The following is a 25,500-nucleotide window of genomic DNA, read 5'->3' on the forward strand; positions in this document are numbered from 1 at the left end:
TTGGCTCCACTTTTGATTGATTATCCCATTGGTGTAATTTGCATTGATTAGTTTGTCATTGCTTTCTCTCCGGAGTGATTCAAATTTATTGGTTGTCTGCAAGAACAATCAAGTTAACACCTGACAAGCATCTAGCCATGGGGTGCAGGGAGATTAGTTCCAAGCAGTCACAATATAGTCGAGCAGGGGATTATGGGTAATTGAGATCACCATTGGCTGTTTGATCGATGTCAACAAGTTTAACGGTTCATAGAACTGTTGAGGGATTACATTTAAGTGTCTTGTGTAGATTGTAGTGTTGTTTATGCAGAATTAACTCACTTTGATATTGACGAAAAGTCACAACACCAAAGCAAAACACTTAAGATTACATAAAGATATTGAAATCAGAGAGACTGTGAAATCACATGGGAGCTTGTTGACTGTATTGATGTACAACCCCAGTTTCAGAAATGTTGGGACAGTATGCAAAATGCCAATAAAAACAAAAAGGAGTGATTTGTAAATGTACTATGACTTGTATTCAAACAAAAACAAGCATTGCTTTTTGAAGACCCGTTTTTTTTCTTCTTTTTTTTCTGAAATTTAAGCCTGTAACACATTCATAAAAGTTGAGACAGGGGGCAATATAGCACTAATTTTTTTTATTATTTATTTTTTTTTTATCCCATTTTCTCCACAATTTGGAATGCTCAATTCCCACTACTTACAAGGTCCTCGTGGTGGCGCGGTTACTCACCTCAATCCGGGTGGCGGAGGACAAATCTTAGTTGCCTCCGCTTCTGAGACAGTCAATCCACACATCTTATCACATGGCTCATTGTGCATGACACCGCGGAGACTCCGCACGTGGAGGCACATGCTATTCTCCGCAATCCACGCACAACTTACCACATGCCTCATTGAGAGCGAGAACCACTAATCGCGACCACGAGGAGGTTACCCCATGTGACTCTACCCTCTCTAGCAACCGGGCCAATTTGGTTGCTTAGGAGACCTGACTGGAGTCAATCAGCACACTCTGGATTCGAACTCATGAGGGGTGGTAGTCAGCGTCAATACTGTGAAATAGAAGATATTAAACAGTTGAGGTTATCATGTTATAGTATATAAGGAGCCTCCAAAAAAGCCTGGTCCTTCAAGAGCAAAGACAGGTCAACGCTTGCTAATTTGCCAAAAGATGCATCAGCAAATAATTCAGTGCTTTGAAACAATGTTTCCGAAAGACAAATTGAATGTTTTTTGGGGCATTTTACCCTCTACATTACACAGTGTAGTTAAAAGATTTCAGTCATGGAATCCGTTCAAATCTCGGTGCGTAATGGGCAAGGCTGAAAACCACTTCTGAATGCACCTGACCTCCGATCCCTCAGATGTCACTGTCTTAAAAACCGTCCTGCGTCTGTAATGGATATCATGACATGGGCTCAGGAATTCTTTAGTACATTTTTTGTCAGTCAACACCATTCGCCGCTACATCCACAGATGCAAGTAAAGGCTTTACAGTGCAAAGCAGAAGTCCTACATCAACACTGTCCAGAAGCACCGCCAACTTCTCTAGGCTCGGTCTCATCTGAGATGGAAAGTGTAGAACAGTGGAATCGTGCTATGCGGTCCGAGTCCACATTTAAAATAATTTTTGGAAAAAACAGCCATTGTGTTCTCCAAGACAAAGATGAAAAATATCATCCAAGCTGTTATCAGCATTAGGTCCAAAAGCCAGTGTCTGTATGGGCCAGGGGTGTGTCAGGGCCCATGGCAAGGGTAACTCACACATCTGTGAGGGCACCATTAATGCAGAAAGGTATGTACACATTTTGGAGCAACATATACTGCCATCCAGATGCTGTCTTTTCCAGGGACATCCCTGCATTTTCCATCAGGACAATGGCAAGTCACATAATGCCCAGATTACAAGCACATGGCTGCGTAAACAGAGTGTGGGTGCTAGATTGGCCTGACTGCATTCCTGAGCTGTCTCCAATTGAGAATGTGTGGCACATTATGAAGTGCAGAATATGGCATACAATTGTGCAGCTGAAGACCTGCATAATGGGGAAAAATTCTGCTTGCTAAACTTAAAGGAATGTTCCAGGTTCAATATAAGTTAAGCTCAATCAACAGCATTTGTGGTATAATGTTGATAACCACAAAAATTAATTTAGACTCTCCTCTTCTTTAAAAAAAAGCGAAAATCAAGGTTACAGTGAGGCACTTACAATGGAAGTGAATGTGGACAATGTTTGGAGGGTTTAAAGGCAGAAATGTGAAGCTTATAATTTTAAAAAAGTACTTAAATTAATTCTTCTGTTAAAACTCACGTATTATTTGAGCTGTAAATTTGTTTAAATCATCATTTATACAGTCATTTTAGGGTTTTAGGGTTTGTTGACATTACATCCTCATGGCAACACAGTTGTAGGTTATTAAGTTTATTAAGTGATTTTGTCACACTAAAATCATGTTAGCATGCATATTGCTTGTGGCTATACTTTTGAAAAAGTGAGTATTTTAATGTTCAGAAATGATCCTCCATTCACTTCCATTGTAAGTGCCTCACTGTAACCCAGATTTTTTATAAGTCAATAAGTTTTGTGATAATCAACATTACGTCACAAATGCTGTCAATTGAGCTTAACTTGTATTGAATCTGGAATATTCCTTTAAAAACACGTGTCTTCAGTGCCAAAATGCTCAAGAAGTGTTTTAGAAACAATGGTGATGTTACACAGTGGTAAACACTGGACTGTCCCAACTTTTTTGGAGCATGTTCAGTGTGTTCATGTGATTTGAGTGATTGAGTGTGTGTGTGTGTGTGTGTGTGTGTGTGTGTGTGTGTGTGTGTATATATATATATATATATATATATAAACAACTGCATTCACAAGGTATAACATTAAATAATGTGTTGTTGTAGTGCTTTCATTATAGCACAGAGTGAACAGAATTTACAAATCTCTCATTTTTGTTTTTATTGGATTTGCATACTGTCCCAATTTTTTTGGAAGTGGTGTTGTAAATGTAAGATATTCTGAATATGAGAAATGAACTGGTTCATCCAGTATTGTGGCAGAAGATGATGCATAGTTCCCCGAAATAACATAAAAAATAAGTTAAAATTGAATATTCACAGCAGAATCTTCATTTCAGTCACTTTTATCAAAATTTTTGGCAGAAATTTGCCACTTACTTGCCTTATTGTGTCATCAGACCACTGTTTTGCTGAGGAATTAATGCTTAAAAAGTGTTCAAAGAGGTACAAAAGCAATAAATAATTTCCATTTAACATGGATTGGATCTGTTGAACACATAAAAGGCCAGATTTTTAAGAGAGACACGATGAAAGATAAATACAAGATAAAAAGATTATATAACAAAAACAATTATAATATGATGATTGATGTGGGGGTGGGGGAAGGTTATTTTGCACTTTGAAAACTTTTTTGCACATATGTTTTTGCAGTTCTAAATAATAGAACATTTTATTTATTATGCCATTATTACATTACCAATTCATTATGTGTCAACATACTTTTTTCAGATTTTATTTATTTAGGTAGGTATTTCTGTATATTTCATGATGAAAAAATAATTATCAACTTTATACAATGCCATCAATTTACTTAATTATAAATTATCAATTGGTCTGTCATACTGTATCTGCAATTTCATGCTTTTATGCCCAATATGCCAATGGTTTTATTTTGTTCAATAATTGGCTGATAGGGGCCTGGGTAGCTCAGCGAGTATTGACGCTGACTACCACCCCTGGAGTTGTGAGTTCGAATCCAGGGTGTTCTGAGTGACTCCAGCCTGGTCTCCTAAGCAACTAAATTGGCCCGGTTGCTAGGGAAGGTAGAGTCACATGGGGTAACCTCTTCGTGGTTGCGATTAGTGGTTCTCGACATTGTTTTAAATACAGTATCAGCAGAGCTGTGATTCGGCCATAGGTAACTTACATTTTATATACAATATGGCGAGTTATTTTGTCTATTTTTGCTCTGCCAACAAGATCATAGCAGCAAAGCAGGATCAACCGTTGAAACACGGACTACCAGCCTGTTTGGAATGCTGCAAACACAGACAAGCAGAGTGACACAAACAGTAAAGTGCCCCAGTGCTTTTATATTAAATATCAGCACTCTTGGAACAACGCTTGTCCAATCAGATTAGAGGACCAGATCGAACTGTTGTGTAATAAAAATAAGTGATCATTTGCAAGAGTAAATTAAAAAATATTAAAAGTATAAAAAGTAAGGTAGAATTTTTTTGAATCATAAACACAGATTTTAAAGTCTGTTATTTTTGTTTCCTTAGGCCACGCCCACACTAATACATTTCTGTAACATCATCATTTTCCAAAGTATGTAGTACTAGTTTCCGTGAAGGAAAACGGTGTTCCAGTGTGGATGAGAGGTGTAAACGTTTCAAATGAAAATTATTATTGTGGATGTGGCCTTATCCCAGTATTTTTATTTCTCTTAAATTCTTGGAATCTTTGCCAAATAGTCTCTACACTTTTAAAAACTGCTCATAAACAGTAACGATCTGCTCAAGATATCCAGTTTCACATTTTCTCTAATCCAATGTGTTATTTCTGTCTCTAAGCCGAGCTGTGTGTGCAGATTTGAATTATCATCATGATAAATGCCATTAGTGTGCATAACTCTAGAGTCTATAATGAGAGCAGGATGAGAGGTTGAGTAACCCCGCTACTCCCCCGGCTACAATCAGTATTACAGCCATGTCATTTTCTGCAGCCCTCACAAATCAGGGTGTTAGGGATCGATACGGGCATGTGATGATTTCTGGCCTGTCCCGCTTTGCCGTTCAAGGTTAATCCTGCCTCTCTATCACTCCTGTCGTATGCCCCACCTCCAGACCGGAGAGGGAAGTTTGCTGTGAGCCAAAGCCCTTTTAAAGCGGAACATCAAAGAAAAATAAAATCTCCATTGCTGAGTCGGGTTCAGCTATAAGTAGCCTGTCAGTGTGTGTACAGTATGTGTGTGTGGAGGGGGTGCATTGACGTAGCTATCATTTTTATCATACTGTGCAGAAACACCATTTCTCTAAAGCATAAGAACAAATCGGTCTATTAACGAGTGCGATCTGGCTCTTCTAGTTGGTGTGATGGAAAGTTATTTCTCAGTCCACTATCATGGCAGAAACACGTGGCAGTGTGTGGTGATCTCACAGACTGAAACTGTCATGAAAATAAACTCTCAAAAGATATGTTGAAGACAACATTCAAAATGTATTTAGCTTAGGCCATGTCCACGCTAATACGTTTTCGTTTGAAAGCACATTGATTTTCGCTCTGTTTTGCCTTTCATCCACATTAGAATGGCGTTTTCCTCCCCTGAAAATGAAGACATTCGAAAAACACCCTCTATTACTGCATACTGTGCACAACAATGATGTTAGGAAACTGAAAAGTGAGTTTTCAACTTATTAGTGTGGATTTGGCCTTAGGTAATGTGATGTTAAATGGAATATTCAGTGGGAAGTAACAAATTGTAAGTAACGTTTATCCAGAGATTCTCCTATATATGAGGAGATAACAACCTCCAATGCTCTACTATTGGAGAAAGAGCATGACATAGATCACACGAGTCTTCTAAGCCAATCATGTAATGACCCTGACATCAATGAACCGCGTTTCCGAGTTGCTGTGTTTCGACAGCAAGTCACCATTTGCAGATACCATACAAATGAATGGGCAGAACTATAAACTAAAAGCTACCTGTCGCAAAATTATCTGTGACTTTTCTTATAAAACAGCAATTTTTTGCACATATGCACATAGTTTATTCCAAAAGGATTGTTTAGTGTAAAACGTGTTGAAGATTAGCGGACAGGCGATCAATTCATGTTCATTTTCCCTGCTCATTCAGCCTTGGTTATGTAGCAAAAAATGAAAAGTAGTGTCAGAGGTGGGAAAAGCCAGTATATTTGGTGAAGAATATGAAAAAAAAAAACATTTCTTTCGAATAATGTGCATTGATTTATTTTGTGCAGTAAGACCAAGAACATTTATTAAAGCTGAAGTCTGTAATTTTGCACCACTAACATCGCCAAATAGAATTGCCAAAATAATTTGTTTTCAACACTTCCCCCATATATCATTTTTTGGACAAACATATTTCATGTTGCGTATTCCCTTCAATTAAAGGGTATTGGTTTATTACCATATAGAATCACTCTGTGTCTTTCTATCTGTGTAGTTTTATATAAAAGATCTCCTCTGATTGGACAGGAGTGTGGACAGACTTTCAGGTAAAGGGGAGGGGCCAGATTGGAGTCCATATTAGACTTAAATTTGGCCAGAAAGATACAGGGAGATAAAGAGAGATGAAAAACCTGGAATTATCAGGGATTTTATCAGGCAATTTGTGATTTCCAGGCCTAGAAAAGTAATTGAAATGAGTGAAATCTCAGAGTTATGGGAATTTCTAATGAATATAGATTTTCTAGCTATGCTCATCTTGAAATTGCTTTCTATGAGAGCAATGTCTATAATTATTTTTTTTTAACCACCATTTAAAAAGCACAATTCACAAAGTATTGGAAATTCATTGATTTAAAAAATGTGTGGAAACCCTGGAGATCTGATGGGTTATCATTTTGACAGTTTCTGTCGCTCTTACCACAAATGCTGTATGACAGAGAAACAGAGTGTGAGACAGGAAGTGAGAGCGAGAGAGTTGCAGAGTCAAAACCACAGACAATGTTCAACCACAAGGCTGACTTCCAGTGTCGAGTCACAGTCTGTGCGTTGCTGGTTCACTTCAGTGACACTGCAAACTGCACTCAGCTTAATAGCGGTTGCTCCCATTACTGGCTAATTGCATATGACCGTGCAGGTTAGAGGTCCTGTGGGGAAAGGCCTTAGTCTTGGCCCTTTCTCACAACTCTTTGTCTGTATGTCGTGACTGTGTTGGCAAGGGATGTACGGTACCTGTGCCTGGTGGATGCCTGTGACTTAGCCGCTTATTTTCCCCTCTAATTCCCTCTTGATGTCCATCCTTCTGCATGGATGCCTGTGAAAGGGGCCAACAAAAAGCCTGCTCCTCTATAGGGGAGCCTGGACGCCAGGAGCGGAGGCTCTGTTACACACTGGCTTTGTCAGGGAGCGGCAGGCTCTTTTCATCCATTTATCCGCACCATCTTGCTCTTTTTCTCTTTTTTGTAAGTCAGTGCAGCTGTTTTGTGGCCTTTTTCATGAAGGGAGAAAAAGAGGAAAAACAATAAGTCTGTACTCTGTTGTTCTCCTCTTCCCATGTGGTCACAAGGTTTGCTATGGCGACCTCTTCTGTAATGGAGCAGCTCTGCAGAATGATAATCTGAATTGCTGAACAACCTGAATTCGGAATGGCATAGTACAATTCTACTCTTGCTGTTTCTGCAGTATATAGCAGAAATATCAAGAGTACTATGGTATTATGCTATTCTGAACATAGCATCTGACTGTGTTTGGAATGGAATAGCATACTGCTTTTTGCATACTGCTGCAGTATATACTGTATTTAAGCTACTTTTTTAAAAAAAATATGTGAAACAGTATGCAGTATGCAACAATGAGCATTTCATACTGTAGTATGCTTCATTGTTGTCACGTGATTGTTCAGAATAGAATAGTGTTCTGCTTAATGCATACTGCACTGTATAAACTGTAATTAAGCCACTTTTTAAAAAAATAGTATGTGAAATCATATGCTGTATGCAACAATGAACATTTCATATTATAACATGCTACATTGTTGTCATATGACTGTTCCAAATGTAATAGTGTACTGCTTACTGCATACTGCACTTTATATACTGTATTTAAGCTACTTTAAAAAAAAATGTGAAGCACTATGCAGTATGTAACAGTGTGCATTTCAAACTTTAGTATACTACATTGTTGACGCATAACTGTTTGGAATGAAATAGCATACTGCTTACTGCATATTCCACAGTATTATCTGTATTTAAGCTACTTTAAAAAAATATATAGTATGTGAAACAGTATGCAGTATGCAACGAGTATTCAAAACTGTAGTATGCTACACTGTTTTCGCATGACTGTTTGGAATTAAATAGTGTACCGCTAACGGTATACTGCACAGTATATACTGAATTTAATACTACAGTATGTAGTATGCAACAATGAGCATTCCAAACTGTAGTATTCTACATTGTTGTCACATGTCTGTTCGGAATGGAATAGTGTTCTGCTTTCTGCATACTCCACAGTAAATACTGTATTTAAGCTACTTTAAAAAATAGTATGTGAAACTTGATGCGGTATGCTACAATGAGCATTTTTAACTGCAGTATGCTACATTGTTGTCACATGTCTTTTAGGAATGGAATAGTGTTCTGCTTACTGGAAACTGCATTGCATAGATTATATTTAAGCTACTTAAAATAGTATGTGAAACAGTATTCGGTATGCTACAATCAGCATTTTCAACTGTAGTATGCTGCATTGTTGTCACATGACTGTTCGGAATGGAAAAGCGTAATGCTGACGGCGTCCTGTGAAGTATATACTGTATTTAAAGGGATAGTTCAACCAAAAATGGAAATTCTCTCATCATTTACCAGATGTGTATGACTTTCTTTCTTCAGCTGAACACAAATAAAGATTTTTAGAAAAATATCTCAGCTCTGTAGGTCCATACAATGCAAGTGAATGGGTGCCAAATTTTTGACGCTTCAAAAAGCACATAAAGGCATCATAAAAGTCATCCATATCCAGTATCCAGTGTTTTTATCTATATCTTCTGAAGCGATATGATAGGTGTGGGTGAGAAACAGAGAAATATTTAAGTCAGTTTTTACCATAAATTCTTCTCCCTGCACAGTAGGGGGCGATATGCATGAAGAATGTGAATCACCAAAAACACAAGAATAGTGTGGAAATGAAAGTTTACAGTGGAGATTGACTGAAGATCGCTTCTGAAGTCATTGATTTAACCACTGGAGTCTTATGGACTAGTTTTATGATTTTTGGAGCTTCACAATTTTGGCACCCATTCACTTGCTTTGTAGGACCTATAGAGCTGAGATATTCTTCTAAAAATATTAATTTGTGTTCTGCTGAAGAAAGTAAGTCATACACATCTGGGATGGCATGTGGGTAAGTAAATAATGAGAGAATTTTCATTTTGGGTGAACTATTCCTTTAAGCTACTTTTAAAAAAATGTGTATTATATTGTGGCATACATTATTCTTGCAGTTCTGTGTACTGCAGAAATAGTTTGAGTAGTATGGTACCATGTCATTTGGAACACACCCTCTGGCTTTTTTCTTCTGCTGTCTCCCACGCTGACTGATGCTCATTATTATTGCACAGTTTTGACTGCAATGCACTAGTCAGATTTCAAATAAAATCTTGCCGGTTGCTCAGTTACGGAATACACCACAGCTAATAGCCTGAGGTCAGGGTTTCACCAGCACAGAGAGTGACTGGCAGCTCTACATGCACTGAACAGTAGAGCAGGGTTTAGTTTCAAATGCCATGCAGGGTTACCCCTACTGATCTTTGGGAGACTACCAGAAGCTTCAGGAAGGCACTACAGGTCAGAGTACACTGACATTTGTGTGCGTTGATCATTTTCACACAGCAGTCAAACGTTAATGTGGTCTTATAACACACTGCGGGTGATGTCACACAATCTCAGTCACCATTGACTTTCAGTGGATTTGGAACAACATGAGGGTGTATAAATGATGACAGAATTTTCATTTTTGGGTGAACTATCCCTATAAAGCCAATAGTGAATTAAGGTAAGCGTAAGATGAAACGTTTGTAAGGGAGATGGAGTAGGTGTGTGATTGACGTGCACAGCTGTAGGTATGGAGACAACATCATGAAAGTGATGATGGGGCGACGAAGCGGTTACTATGGAGATAAAAATCACATGTAAACAACAACAAATTCAACTCACTAGCATATTACCATTTGGTAGTAAAAAAACATTAGTTTTTTACATTCGGTCTCAGAATTGTCCCAATTTCCTGATGTGTTTCCACCTTTTTTAGCAGCGTAAATCTAGCAAACTAGATTGTAATTTTTTTAAATGTTTAGTGTAAATTTATAACATTATACTTTGTATTACCTGGGAATTCTTTTTTTTAAACGAGTTACCACTGATGCGATGAGGTTTCTAATGCAACTGCTAAGTGACAGTAAATTTGCCATCTTCTCTCTTCTGACTACCATAAGCCATTGCTCTTTTTTGCTTGTAATGCATTGCTCGTAATGGTGCCATTTTTCTTTTGATGCTGGAGCTAATGAACAAAAACTATATTGGCCATGGTTTTCCATTCACCCCCATTCACTGCTATCCTAATTTACCCTGCAATTGTTTACTTCTGCGTTCCAAAACCCAGAAATGTGAAAGGGGACCATTAGCATTGCTAAAGTAATTTTAAATATTTTTTTTATATCCCCTTTTTTCTCCCAATTTGGAATGCCCAATTCCCACTACTTAGTAGGTCCTTGTGGTGGCACGGTTACTCACCTCAATCCGGGTGGTGGAGGACATGTCTCAGTTGCCTCCACTTCTGAGACCGTCAATCCACGCATCTTATCACGTGGCTCGCTGTGCATGACACCGCGGAAACTCCACATGTGGAGGCTCATGCTACTCTCTGCGATCCATGCACAACTTACCACGTCCCCCGTTGAGAGTGAGAACCCCTAACCGCAACCACGAGGAGGTTACCCCATGTGACTCTACCTTCCCTAGCAACCGAGCCAATTTGTTTGCTTAGGAGACCTGGCTGGAGTCACTCAGCACGCCCTGGATTCGAACTCGCGACTCTAGGAGTGGTAGTCGGCGTCAATACTCGCTGAGCTACCCAGGCCCCAAAAATAATTAATATTAAGTGCTGAAACCTTACAGTGACCGATACATGAAAGCACTCTTCTTTATTGGGCTGGTGTGTGGTTAAGCTGAAAAGTTGTGCTGGGGACACTTAAATAACATATAGACTTTAACATCCAAATATGTCTAGCGTATGTTTGCAGACAAACATTTAAAGGTGAAATGCCATTTGTAGGTCTATTGAACGTCCTGACCAGCTTGATATAGTAACATTGGCTCCAATTGCATGAGTTTGGGGCAGGACTACTTATTTTGTCCAACTAATTGGAGACCGGATGAGAGTTCAGGAAATGGTGACGCTAGTTGGTCAGAAATTACTTCACCTTTAAAAAAATAAGGTAGACATGACACAAGAATACATCCTTGGTGAATGGTCCCATACTCTAAGGTGAGTCCGCCTTTTATCATCAGGATGAAGTTCTGTTGAAGCCTGCATTGGAAAAGACAGTGTGAATTGGGGAAATGACTACAGACGTTCAGGAAATGCATTGAGACAGCCGGTGAAACAGGGCAGCTGGCTTTAGGGGCTAAATCTGGCACTCTATATGAGTGTGGACTCTCCCAGAATCCCCTGTGTTCTGCACTCATTCACACAGTGAATTATTAGCCTGATTAGCAGACTCTCTGTTACGCTTTCTCTCTCTTTCACTCATTTTCTGTTTTCCCTTCCAACGCTCTTTAATTCTCTTCTCAGGACCAATGATCAGCTGGTGGCCTTCCTGTCCAAATACAAAGACATGAATTTCATCAAGTCTCATGGGAGAGACAACACTCGGTGAGTGCTGACGTGCGACCTTACTGATAACGTGTGGTGTCCAAGACACTACAACACATGGTGGTCAGACAGAACGGAACTTGAATGGTGCATCTTCTTCCGGTTTAAAAAAAAAAAAATTAATTTTCTTAGGGCTGGGTTATATTGTTATATTTTTTCAGCCTCTTGATGATATTCAATATACTGTATGTATTCATATGTATGTATTTGCTTTGAAATGACTTGAAAGAAGGTGGGGTTTTTCTTTTTTCAATCAGAGAACTCATCATTTCAACCAAACAGCCATTGTTGCTTAAAAAATGTTTTAAGAAAGAAGTAAAATAAAGTAAAAATCAAGACATGTATTTCATTTTTTTTTTTCACTAAATTAACTCAATGAAGTATGATAGTGAATCATTATAATTTACAGTTGAAGTCAGAAGTTTACATACACTTAGGTTGAAGTCATTAAAACTCATTTTTTAACCACTCCACAGATTTAATATTAGCAAACTATAGTTTTGGAAAGTCATTTAGGACATCTGCTTTGTGCATGACACAAGTAATTTTTCCAAAAATTGTTTACAGACAGATTGTTTAACTTTTAATTGACTATATCACAATTCAGGTGGGTCAGAAATTTATATACACTAAGTTAACTGTGCCTATTAGCAGCTTGGAAAATGATGTCAAGCCATTAGGCAATTAGTCAATTAGCTTCTAATAGGAGGTGTACTGAATTGGAGGTGTACCTGTGGATGTATTTTAAAGCTTACCTTCAAACTCAGTGACTCTTTGCTTGAAATCATGGGAAATACAAAAGAAATCAATCAATACCTCAGAAAAAAAATTGTGGAACTCCATAGGTCTGGTTCATCCTTGGGAGCAATTTCCAAATGCCTTAAGGTACCACGTTCATCTGTAAAAACAATAGTACACAAGTATAAACACCATGGGACCACGCAGCCATCATACAGCTCAGGAAGGAGACACATTCTGTCTCCTAGAGATGAACGTAGTTTGGTGCGGAAGATGCTAATCAATCCCAGAACAACAGCAAAGGACCTTGTGAAGATGCTGGAGGAAACAAGTAGACAAGTATATATATCCACAGTAAAATGAGTCCTATATCAACATAACCTGAGAGGCTGCTCAGCAAGGAAGAAGCCACTGCTCCAAAACCGCCATAAAAAAGCCACGCTACAGTTTGCAAGTGCACATGGGGACAAAGATCTTACTTTTTGGAGAAATTTCCTGTTTGGCCATAATGACCTTTGTACTGTTTGGAGGAAAAAGGGTGAGGCTTGCAAGCTGAAGAACACCATCCCAACCGTGAAGCATGGGGGTGGCCGCATCATGTTGTGGGGGTGCTTTGCTGCAGGAGGGACTGGTGCACTTCACAAAATAGATGGCATCATGAGGAATGGAAATTGTGTGGCTATATTGAAGCAACATCTCAAGACATCAGCCAGGAAGTTAAAGCTCGGTCGCAAATGGGTCTTCCAAATGGACAATACCTACAAAGTTGTGGCAAAATGGCTTAAGAACAACAAAGTCAAGATATTGGAGAGGACATCACAAAGCCCTGACCTCAATCAGTTTCACAATTTGTGGGCAGAACTGAAAAAGTGTGTGCGAGCAAGGAGGCCGACAAACCTGACTCAGTTACACCAGTTCTGTCTGGAGGAATGGGCCAAAATTCCAGCAACTTATTGTGAGAAGCTTGTGGAAGGCTACCCAAAACATTTGACCCAAGTTAAACAATTTAAAGACAATGCTACCAAATACTAATAAAGTGTATGTAAACTTCTGACCCACTGGGAATGTGATGAAAGAAAGAAAAGCTGAAATAAATCATTCTCCCTAGTATTATTTTGACATTTCACATTCTTAAAATAAAGTAGTGATCGTAATTGACCTAAGACAGGGAATGTTTTCTATGATTAAATGTCAGGAATGGTGAATGTGTATGTAAACTTCTGACTTCAAATGTATATGCACCAATATAACAATACATAACAAGGTGCAACAGTATTCACCTACATATTTTTGGTAACACTTTACAATAAGGTTGTATTTGTTAACATTAGTTAATGCATCAGATAACATGAACAAACAATGAACTACACTTCTACATCATTAAATAATCTTTTTTAATATTAATTTCAACATGCATCTTTTATCATTAAAATGTATTAGTGTATGCAACCATTAGTTAATGCATTATGAACTAACATGAACAATGAACACAAGTATTGTAGGAATGATTTATTAACATTAACCAAGAAAGAAAATATGTAAAGCATTGTTCATTGTTAGTTCATATATCTAATGCATTAATGTTAACAAATAAAACCTTATTGTAAAGTGTTGCCATATTTTTTTAACTAAAATATGCAAAGAAAAATGCCGTGCTGAGACATCTATGAACATGTTTGAGCAATTATACAAACGAATGGTTTTTGATTGATACATTGAAACAGACAATCAAAAACAGATTAATCAAACACACCAACTCTAATGCTGTTTTTGCTACCTAAGTTTAAATCAGAGGTGTGATTTGAAACATTTCAGTCTTAACTCTCTTATACTTGCAAATTACAAGACTATGACAAATTGCAAAACTAATCTTATGACACGCTCTTTAGGAAACTTAAGGGCAAAATAAAAAGCACAGTAAAATCTTTATGATTTTTACAACATTGCTTAATTTAAAGGTGCACTCAGTCATTTTTGCCTCATTAAAAAAGTTTTACTCCTAAGGAAATCAATTATAATTTGGAAACATTTGAATACAAACATTATGACTTGTGCAAAAACCTTATAAAAACTGTTTAAATTTGCATGGAGAGGGTCCCCTCATGGGGGCTACCATGTGTGGATCACATGACCAGCGGAATACTTCTCGCTTAATCTCAGCAACCACCCTGTTATTGCACTTTTTATTAATGGATTAAATTAGTCATGACTGACTGTGAATACTGAATTTCTACAATGCATCGGTAACTGAAAACTATTGCGTTTAAATGATGCTGCATCCAGGCCGCTAGGTGTTGGTGTAAGTCCAAACGACATGAACAAATACTTAGTGCACCTTTAATATCGCCAGCAATATAACTGTGAATATAATATTAATGTTCTACATATCGCCCAAACTTAAATTTACATTGTTAAATATCACCAACAGCTTCATCAGAAAACAGGGTTTGGACCGGCTTTTCTTTGAGTGTGACACCCATATGTGGCGACTCGGAGACAGAAAAATTCCAGAAGGCATTTCCGTGGATGGAGGCTCTGACTGGTTTCTGCTCAATCGAATGTTCGTGGAGTACGTCATCAACTCTCAAGACGATCTGGTGACCAGCATGAAGCGTTTCTACGCATACACCCTCTTACCTGCGGAGGTGAGACACCAAAACACAATATCAAGAAGATTATGCTACATTAATCACTCAATAGTCATTTCATTAATATTTCTTTCTTATTTACCAAGTTTAAAGATGCGATGATAAATTGAGTACATTTTCAGAAAGCTAGATGAATTTGCATAGTTTTATTTGCTCATTTGCATTGTGTATTTGCTCATTTAAAACGACTGTGTCAGTGTGTTAGCTGTAATGAAGGTTTTGGTTTTTTTTTTTTTTTTGCTACGGTGTGGCAAAATTGGTTTCTTCGTCCTGTCTAGGTCCTATTTATTCACAGCTGATAAATTCGATGTTGTGGCTTGAGAAGGCAATTGGCCCTTTTTTTACTGATGTAGACATTTAACACTGTAAACCTCCTGGCAGGGCCATTCTGTTAGACATCCATCTTCATTTTATCAGATGTCATTATTCTGTGTCAACCTCTTAGTCATCTATTTTCTTCTTTTTCTCTTCACCTCTGCTCATCCCTCCCTATTTACCATCCTCCTCCCTGATTCTGACTCTTTTTGTTTCCAGTCGTTCTTCCACACAGTGTTGGAGAACAGTCCACACTGTGAAAGCATGGTGGACAACAACCTCCGTATCACTAACTGGAATCGAAAACTGGGCTGTAAGTGTCAGTACAAGCACATCGTAGACTGGTGCGGCTGCTCGCCCAATGACTTCAAGCCCTCCGACCTGCCTCGTTTCCAGGTGAGCATCTCCCAAAGCCCTCTCCCCATTCCATAGTGCTCTTGACCCTCTTAGTGTTCAGTTCACCCTTTACATCTCGAATTAGTGTGTGTTTGGTCATCAGAAAGCAACTGACAACATTCAAATCCTGGTGTAAATGCACCCAGGATGGTTTGTGATCGGATTATGATTGGATCACTGAAATCACATTCGGAGTTGGTTCAGTTCTAACCTCCATCAAAGAAGCTGTAAATGCTAATGTGTTTTTGTTATCTACATCCAAGTAGGCAAGAAATATGTAGGCCCAGACGGAATCTGTGCACAAATCTCTACACATTCCCCACCTATTGCATGCTTGTTTATTAAATAGTTTGGCTAATTTGATTATACTTTCAGTTACCAATAAGATTGTAGTGCTCTCATCTCTGTTTAACAAATGTCACCATATTTAAATCCATTCCGCGGACTTCCGCCGATTTTCAGTGCTGAAAGTTTGAAAAATCAGCAGTTCCATTTTGAGCAGGAAGTGTAGTCTCTATCGAATCACACCAGAGACACAATTGAATGCAAGGCGTAAACTCAATCCATCTAAAGAACATCCAGATACTATCCCGATACAGATGAAGCGAGCCTGACTGTATCGGTGCAGTAAAAAGTAAGCGGAACAGTTCAATGAACCCAATCATTAGTTAAACTCTTTTAAAGCTTTTTCAGTGACAGCGCTGACCTCAAGTCTGAAGAAGACCTATGGCATGTCCTGTTTAGTCTGTATAAGCACAACAGGCCTTTAATTTACCTTAAACAAACAGCTAATAGTGTGATACAAGCTCTCCAGTCAGTAGCGATTCCGATCGTGATTAGAAATCCAATGAGACTTAACTAAAGGAAAGATTTGCTAACTCTTGCCTACACAAGGGATCTGTAATTACCTCTGCCCAGCAGAAAAGGACGATGAAGGATCAATTGCAAGGCAGTCTCATCAAAAGGATTCTAGTTGTGTGGAGTTCATACTGGAATAAGGCCAATTCCCCTCTCCTCTCCTTGGTCTGCTCAGGAAGTCTCTCATTAGCCTCCAGTAGTCAATCCTAATGTTGTCATGCCTGACCTCAGTGACTCACTTTCTACTGTAAATGGAGCTAAAGCCCAGGTGAAATGAGTTTAAAACTTGTCATTCCTAGCCCCGTGATTTTCTTTGAATCCAGCACAGGGTTTTCCTAGTTTTGAAAATGTATGTTTTTCTTTCTCTTTTAATTCTCAATTTGTCCTCCCAATTTAGTTTCTATTTCATAAGTTTTCACTTTATGTTAGATACTTTTATTTAGTTGTTTTTTATTTTTAGTTTAGTTTTTGTATTTTAGCACCAACAAAGTTATGTTAACTGAGGTAATTTAAATATGTTTAACAGCATTAAATTTCTCAGGGCTGTCTAGTGTTATAATCACTATCTAGTGGCATTTTCATGTTTAATAAAAATAGGTTATAAAGGTTTCAAATTAAATAATATTCTAATTATTAAAAACTAATTAATTAGTGGTCACTTCATTTAATTTAGTTAGTTTGGAGTCATGAAAATGTATTTTAAGCCATGTCCACACCAATATGTTTTCGGTTGAAAGCGCATTGGTTTTGCTACATTTACGCCTCTCATGAACACTGGAACTGCATTTTCCTCCACCAAGACTTTCGAAAACAGTCTCTAGTACTGCATACTTTTGGTAAATTACGTTTCCGTTTAGTGTTCATTTTTGTTAAAACTGCTTCAGCCCTTTCTCACTTACTGTTGTACCATTCTCGTGTTGTGTGATTCAACTTCTTCGACCTCGTTACTTGTAAACCTCCGTGTCATCACAAACAGGGAAAAGAGGACAGGTAAGAACTGTCATGTCACATACATTGTACAACACCTAGGATTTGTGTTTTTCTATTGATTCACTGGGTTTAGGGGCGAGTGCAACCCTCTGTAATGTTTTATTTCCAGGATAGTTAGAGTAGCTTATACTGTAATATAAGGCGTCATTGACACTGAGGATTACTTTTCTTTCTTTCTTTTCTTTAGACAGTTTAGAGGTTTCAACTCGGAAGACAGTTTGTTCTGTTTTGATTCATTATTTTCTTTGGCACAGTCCATGTCCCTTTCCCCCTCCCCACCTAGTGTGTCTTCAGTAACATCGTTTATGTATGTTTTTGTATATATTGTAAATATTTCTCCTATTACTTTATGGCATTACGTCTTAAGTCCTAGTATAATAAATTAATCCACTTTTGGTACATCTTGGCTCTGTTCCATGCTTCCCAGCACTCAAATAGTTCACCATCTTTATTTTAATCAATCTAATACCCCTGCTAACCCTAGACTCATAAGGGGTCATAACACTGTGTCTTACTTTTTCCATTCTGCTGCAAAAGAACTGCAACGTAGCATTTTCCGTCTTTCTGGTTTTCTCTCCCTCTCTTTTCCCCTCGTCCTGTTGCTTGTGGTATGGTTTCACAGAAATAATGCACATCTTCTGTAGGCCGTATCCTCATAAACTCCCTACTGTGCACACGTGTGCCAAACTATGACATCATCACTGTGTGCCACAACAGACAGCTCTTGTCACTTTCACACTTTCCAGAGCCGCCCAGCTAATGAGTCCACAGTTTGATAGTATGATGTAACAATGAGAAGTCCTAAATGACTGGGTATCAGGTTTTGAGTTTTTACACTGTACATCTGAAAACACTGGGTTAAAGGGATAGTTCACCCTAGAAATTAAACTCTATCTTCAGTGGAACACAACAGGGGATGTTAGGCAAAATGTCAGCCTCAGTCACTGTTATTATATGGAAAAAGGTGGAATGAAAGTAAATGGTGACTGAGGCTGACACTCTGCCTAACATCTCCTGTTGTGTTCCACTGAAAATAGAAAGCGAAACGAGGGTATGTAAATGAGTGAATAGTTAATTTTTGGGTGAACAATCCCTTTAATGTTTTTATTTGCATATTTATGAGGTTAATAACATTGGTTGGAGAAGTACAGCATGCAAAAGAGCATGCAGCCTGTTCTAATAACTGCTTGTCCATCTGTGGAAATGTCGCCACATAAATCCACTTTGGTGGTCATAAATCTTCTACGAAAAAGACGGTCTCTTCATCACTCCAGTTAATGCTTTGCTGTCACTGTTTTCTTCAGACATTGTTAACTGTTTCTTTAGATGCTGAAACTAAACACAGCATTTGAAAGTTTATGTGACTGTACAAAGCAGGGACCAAAAATTTAATGTTTTTCATTTCGATTCATTCTGAACAGAAACAATATTTTTTGGTTCCAACGTTCCACATTCTCCTTTCCAAATGGTAACTAAGGGTGCCATGGGTTGGTAATATACCAGTTGCAGTGTTTCCAGATCTCAAGAGAAACAAGGCATCTGATTTGGAAAAACAAGCTCAAAATTAGGGACTTGCCTCACCCAAAATAACAAAAATGAGCGATTTCTTTTTTTAGTGGGGGTATTTTCAGGACATTTTTGTTCTGCAGAGACACAAGTCTCTTATAGGCCTAGGGCATCTGCTGTTTGCAGAAACAAATCCATGCACCTTTGTACAATTGGCCATTTTTTAGGGCAACAGGTAGTGGTATAATTCAGAAAATTTACTGTTTTTACTGTGACACTAAACCCTTTGGTCTTTAGCTTCATGAAAATATTATCGGAACAAAATTAACCGGTTACCATCATTTAAAAATAGTGTTTTCACAGTTCCCTTTTTTGGTTACATTCTGCAAAAATATTGTTTTCATTCCTTGAACCGTTTTTAGTCCCTGGTACAAAGCACATGAATGGTTCATGATGCAAGCATTGGGGCAGTTTATGATTGGTTGTCTTTTGATAAATAAGTCACCATAACATGTTAAAGGAAAGCACAGCAAAAGCAGTGGAGCAGGATTTTATAACCTAGGGTTAAAATCGATGCTAACCCCTTTTCAAAACTGTGTGAAATGCAGCTTCAACCATGCTTAAAAGTTGCTAGAGTTAACAAAGATGAAAAAATATTTTACCATGGTGAAGCATAGCGTGAAAATGTTATGACCAATTTAAGGGGATTTCTCGGCTCTAGCGTCCCATTTTATTAATTCTAAAGTACTTCCTGTTCTGAATGAGCCCAAGCACAGGGCGGAAAACCCAGTACCTTGAAATCATTGCCACTTTTAGAGCATCGCTAAATGTTTACAGCCACATCTCCTCTAATAAAGGAGTCCTTTCACAGAATGTATGGTTAACTATTTCAGGCCTGCGCTGGGGGAAGGGCCTGTGAGTGTTTAGCAGGTCATTATCACTGAAGGTATACCCATAGATGTGAGTTTTGAGTAATTATCCTCCGACAATACCTTCTTTCTCACAGACAGCTCTGAAGAAAGAGGACAATGGGAGGGGAAGGGAGGCTTGAAATGTGTCGTGGCAGTTCAATTTCCATCCAGGCTTTTCTCACCCTTCACCCGATAGAGCCTCCTGGACATGCCTCTCCAAATCGCTTTATGTTTCCGTCGCTTTTCTTAGACTTTTTTGCCTTCAGTAACTGTTTTCAAAAATCCTGTCTGAATTTTGTTTAAAGGAATAGTTCAGCCAAAAATGAAAATTCATCTCACTCTTATGCCGTTCCAAATGACTTATGTGGCCTGTCCAATATTTTTAATACAATGAAAGAAAATGAGAACTGATGCTGTAAAGCTCCAATATGACGAAAAAGCAGTATCATAAAAGTACTCCATACAATTTGTGTGCTATACTCCAAGTCTTCTGAATCCATTCAATAGCGCCGTCATTCTATATTTATATTTATGCATTTGGCAGACGCTTTTATCCAAAGCAACTTACAGTGCCCTTATTACAGGGACAATCCCCCTGGAGCAACCTGGAGTTAAGTGCCTTGCTCAAGGACACAATGGTGATGGCTGTGGGGATTGAACCAGCAACCTTCTGCTTACAGTTCAGTGCTTTAGTCCACTACGCCACCACCTCTCCATATAAAGTCATTCATCTTGACATTTCTGCTTGACAAGTTCATGAATGAGAATCTAATTCACAAAACCGAACTGAATGATTCATTCATGAATTTAACTGATCTGGTTCTCAAGTCACTTACCCACTGACTCAAATGATTGCAGCTGTTGGTTAGACACAAAGCTATCATGTGACTTCAGAATACTTTGAAATTTAGTTTGACTGCCTCAGTCCTCATTCACTTTTATTATATGACCAAGATATTTACCTTTTGTGTTGTATGGACGAAAGATTCGGAACGGCATGAGAGTGAACAAATGATGACAGAATTACACATTTTGGTGTAGTGTTCCTTTAAACTTTACATTATTTTGATATTTTCCATCTCCTAGGACAGTCTCCTGAAAGGCATCTTTTTGGAGTCTGTTGTCACCTTAAAACAATTTCAAGCATGAAGATTATTGATATTTTTGCTTATATTCAGATGGTGTCCCTCTTCTTATCTGTTTCGTGTTACCTGTGGGTGTCTCTGTCTCTCTTTGTCACCATTAGCAAACAACCAGGCCCACATTCTTTGCGAGGAAGTTTGAAGCCAGTGTAAATCAAGAGATAGTGAACCAGCTGGATGTCTTCCTGTTCGGGAGTATGCCGCAGGGTATGCCGGGTCTCAAGGCCTTCTGGGAGAATGTTTTTGATGAAGCCGATGGGATTCAAAGCCTGACCGATGCGCACCTCACCCATTACCATGCCTTCGCTCGATTGGGCTTGGCACGAGCTGCCAACTCCCTACAGGGTGACCATAGTGACAGCAGATGCAGGTCAGTATATTGTGCCTTGAGCTGTCATCAATTACTAACCATTATGTTATTTGAAACCAGAATGATTTATTTATTTATTTATTTATTGGTTTTCCTCATTCTTAAGTCGATTTAAATAAAAGCCTCTGCTAAATGAATAAATGAGTGCTGACAATTCGTAAAAATATTTATTCGCGATTAATCACATGATTTTCATAGTTATTCGCAATTAATCACAGTTTTCAAAAGTGAGATTTTTGGAACTTTCTGAAAGGAAAATGGAACTGGAAAAAGGATGAAAAGAACTTTCTGCACTAAAGCAATCTATCAGACATCTGCCAATTGTTTAAAACAGCCAATGATCAGCGCCGATTATTTCCTGTCAATAGGGGGTGGGCAAATGTGTCATTCAGTTAATGTGAGTTAAGAACATTCAAAAGATTTATAAATCTTACCAATTTCATGTAAGCCTGACAAGAGGCTATTCAGAATCAGTTAATGTGAGTTAAGAATGTTTATGCGAGTTAATAGTGTGCTTTTTGTTCCATTGTTTTGCTTATAACTGAGACCTTGTTTACATTTCTTTAAAATTTGTGTAATTAGTTATCAGTGATTTGAAACAACTTGGCATAAAAATTCAGAGCCACCAAATTATCGGTATCGACAGATGTTGTTCTAAATAATCAGATGTCGTATTGGCAGACAAATGTTGTATCTGTGCATCCCTAGTATGATCTAAACATATTGTTTAGACCAGGGGTTTTCAGAGTCAAAGACAGTGGGCCTCCATTGTGACACAACGTACTCGGTACTTTTTTTAGGTTACAAACTGGTAATTACAAGGGTATTATGCTATAAATGTTGGTTATGAGGACAGTTCTAGTGTCCCCATAATTCAAATCACTTAAAGACATACTAAACGATGTTTTTTTGAAAATGTAAAAATGCAGAAAGTTTTTTGTGAGGGTTAGGTTTAGGGTTAGTGGATAGAATCTATAGATAAAAATCCATAGACATAAGGATAGCCACACCAAAATGTGTGTTTGTGTGTGTGGGTGTGTGTGGGCGGGCAAAGGTATACTGAATAGAAACTCTTCTTGAATGTCCATGTTTTCACGTACCTCACATTCACTATATTGCCAAAAGTATTCGCTCACCCATCCAAATAATTGAATTCAGGTGTTCCAATCACTTCCATGGCCACAGGTGTATAAAATGAAGCACCTAGGCATGCAGACTGCTTCTACAAACATTTGTGAAAGAATGGGCTGCTCTCAGGAGCTCAGTGAATTCCAGCGTGGTACTGTGATAGGATGCCACCTGTGCAACAAGTCCAGTCGTGAAATTTCCTCGCTACTAAATATTCCACAGTCAACTGTCAGTGGTATTATAACAAAGTGGAAGCGATTGGGAATGACAGCAACTCAGCCACGAAGTGATAGGCCAGCGGATGCTGAGGCGCATAGTGCGCAGAGGTCGCCAACTTTCCGCAGAGTCAATCGCTACAGACCTCCAAAGTTCATGTGGCCTTCAGATTAGCTCAAAAACAGTGCGTAGAGAGCTTCATGGAATGGGTTTCCATGGCCGAGCAGCTGCATCCAAGCCATACATCACCAAGTGCAATGCAAAGCGTCGGATGCAGTGGTGTAAAGCACGCCGCCACTGGACTCTAGAGCAGTGGAGACGCGTTCTCTGGAGTGACGAATCACGCTTCTCCACCTGGCAATCTGATGGACGAGTCTGGGTTTGGCGGTTGCCAGGAGAACGGTACTTGTCTGACTGCATTGTGCCAACTGTGAAGTTTGGTGGAGGGGGGATTATGGTGTGGGGTTGTTTTTCAGGAGCTGGGCTTGGCCCCTTAGTTCCAGTGAAAGGAACTCTGAATGCTTCAGCATACCAAGAGATTTTGGACAATTCCATGCTCCCAACTTTGTGGGAACAGTTTGGGGATGGCCCCTTCCTGTTCCAACATGACTGCGCACCAGTGCACAAAGCAAGGTCCATAAAGACATGGATGAGCGAGTTTGGTGTGGAAGAACTTGACTGGCCTGCACAGAGTCCTGACCTCAACCCGATAGAGCACCTTTGGGATGAATTAGAGCGAAGACTGCGAGCCAGGCCTTCTCGTCCAACATCAGTGTCTGACCTCACAAATGTGCTTCTGGAAGAATGGTCAAAAATTCCCATAAACACACTCCTAAACCTTGTGGAAAGCCTTCCCAGAAGAGTTGAAGCTGTTATAGCTGCAAAGGGTGGGCCGACGTCATATTAAACCCTATGGATTAAGAATGGGATGTCACTTAAGTTCATATGCGTCTAAAAGCAGATGAGCGAATACTTTTGGCAATATAGTGTATGTTAACAGCTGGCTACACCAGTGGATTCGTCGATCTGGAGTGCAAAAAATGGGCTGTGCCTGATGCTGTCTAACACTTGCTCCGAGATGCGCGACCCACTGTGTTGTCAGAGAGTGGAATAGAATCAAGCTTAGAAGCCGCTGCCTCTCCTACCATCAAGGAACACGTATCTTTGTCTGCCGGAAGAATCAATGTCTCTCCAATGTTATGTGCTTTGTCCGCCTTGGCAATATGCAGCACAACGTGATATGAAGCTTCAGTGGCCTTTACATTTAATTTGACAAATTCTCCGACAACTTTTTTCTGACCTTGAAAGGCTTGAAGTTTTCTTTGGAAAAACTCAGGAGGTTTTATCTCGCTACCTTAGCATGCTTGGTGTCAAGGTGTCTGCGGAGTTTAGCTAATGCTAAACTACTAATGCTGTCATTAGCAAAAATCTCCTGACAAACGACACATAAAGGTTGTGGTGCATCAACTGAACCTGTCCATGTAAATCCTAAACTTAAATACTGCTCATCGTATCGTCATTTTTTAGGTTTGACTACTAAAACTGAAGGATTCAAATTTGGTGGTCTCAGAAACCGCTCCATTGTAATTACGCACTAATACGTCACATCTGCTTTATTGACAGGCTTGACAAATATCAGAGAATCTTCACAAAGATTCTTGATAAATATATATATATATATATATATATATATATATATATATATATATATATATATATTGGCTATTATTTTCAGAACTGTTTAAATAATGTTTTAAATATGATATAATAGTTAAAGTCGATATATATATATATATATATATATATATATATATATATATATATACACACACACACATATGAATTATCTAATAAAACATTTTACCACTCTCCGTGCCTCCCCTGACATGCTCAAGCGCCCCCCTGGCGAGGCGCATCCCACACTTTGAAAACCCCTGGTTTAGACAACATGAAATATAACACATAGAGGTAGTATGGACTTTTTTATTGTACTGTTTGAAGCTTGATAATAGGGGTCACCATTCTCTTTCATTGTTAGGAAAAGAGCAGCTTGGACATTCTGCTAAATCACTTGTTTTGTGTTCCACGAAAGAATAAAATGAAACAGGTTTTGCATTTTTGATTATGTTTGATAATTATGTTTTGTTTGTAAGTGTGTTGGCATTCTGGATTTTCCGAAAGTTTGTGTAGTGTACACGCTCATTTGAGATGAACAAATCTGAATGACAAGCCAATAAAGAGACTGCCAAGGGAAGCTCTGCTCTGTTTGATCTCACTCGCTCAACAGATCTGAAGCTCCTCAGTAGCCCAAACATCTGTCCTTACTGAGATAAGGGGGAGAGAGAGAGAGAGAGAAGGGCCAAGAGAGGATGAGAAACCAAGAGTTTGCCAACGTGGCTACTGTGTTTATGTGTCTATCAATACAGTAATGCCTGCCATCACTGCTGTCTCAGTATAAGGAGAGCGCTGGTGTATTCAGACAAGTGAACCACAGTACTAGGACCCTGCGGGGTGATTCGTTAGACACAAGGAGACGGTTGTTGCTTGTTGGCGGTGGTGGGGTTGGGACAGTCGGGGTCCTCGAGTGAGAGAGCGCTCTGTTTTTCGCAGGCCTCTGTGACATCAG

The 25,500-nt window shown here is 38.8% G+C and overlaps 1 protein-coding gene across 1 annotated transcript in view; it reads left to right on the top strand.

The window, feature by feature from the left end:
• Nucleotides 1-25,500, top strand: part of xylt1 (xylosyltransferase I) — a 100,601-nt gene that overhangs the window by 56,611 nt on the left and 18,490 nt on the right. Inside the window, exons 5-8 of the mRNA XM_051713840.1 lie at nucleotides 11,576-11,656; nucleotides 14,823-15,039; nucleotides 15,577-15,753; nucleotides 21,265-21,530. Of these exons, the coding sequence (XP_051569800.1) occupies nucleotides 11,576-11,656; nucleotides 14,823-15,039; nucleotides 15,577-15,753; nucleotides 21,265-21,530 (741 nt within the window). The remainder of the gene's footprint in view (nucleotides 1-11,575; nucleotides 11,657-14,822; nucleotides 15,040-15,576; nucleotides 15,754-21,264; nucleotides 21,531-25,500) is intronic.

The sequence above is a fragment of the Myxocyprinus asiaticus genome, chromosome 13, assembly GCF_019703515.2.
Source record: "Myxocyprinus asiaticus isolate MX2 ecotype Aquarium Trade chromosome 13, UBuf_Myxa_2, whole genome shotgun sequence".
NCBI lineage: Eukaryota > Metazoa > Chordata > Actinopteri > Cypriniformes > Catostomidae > Myxocyprinus > Myxocyprinus asiaticus.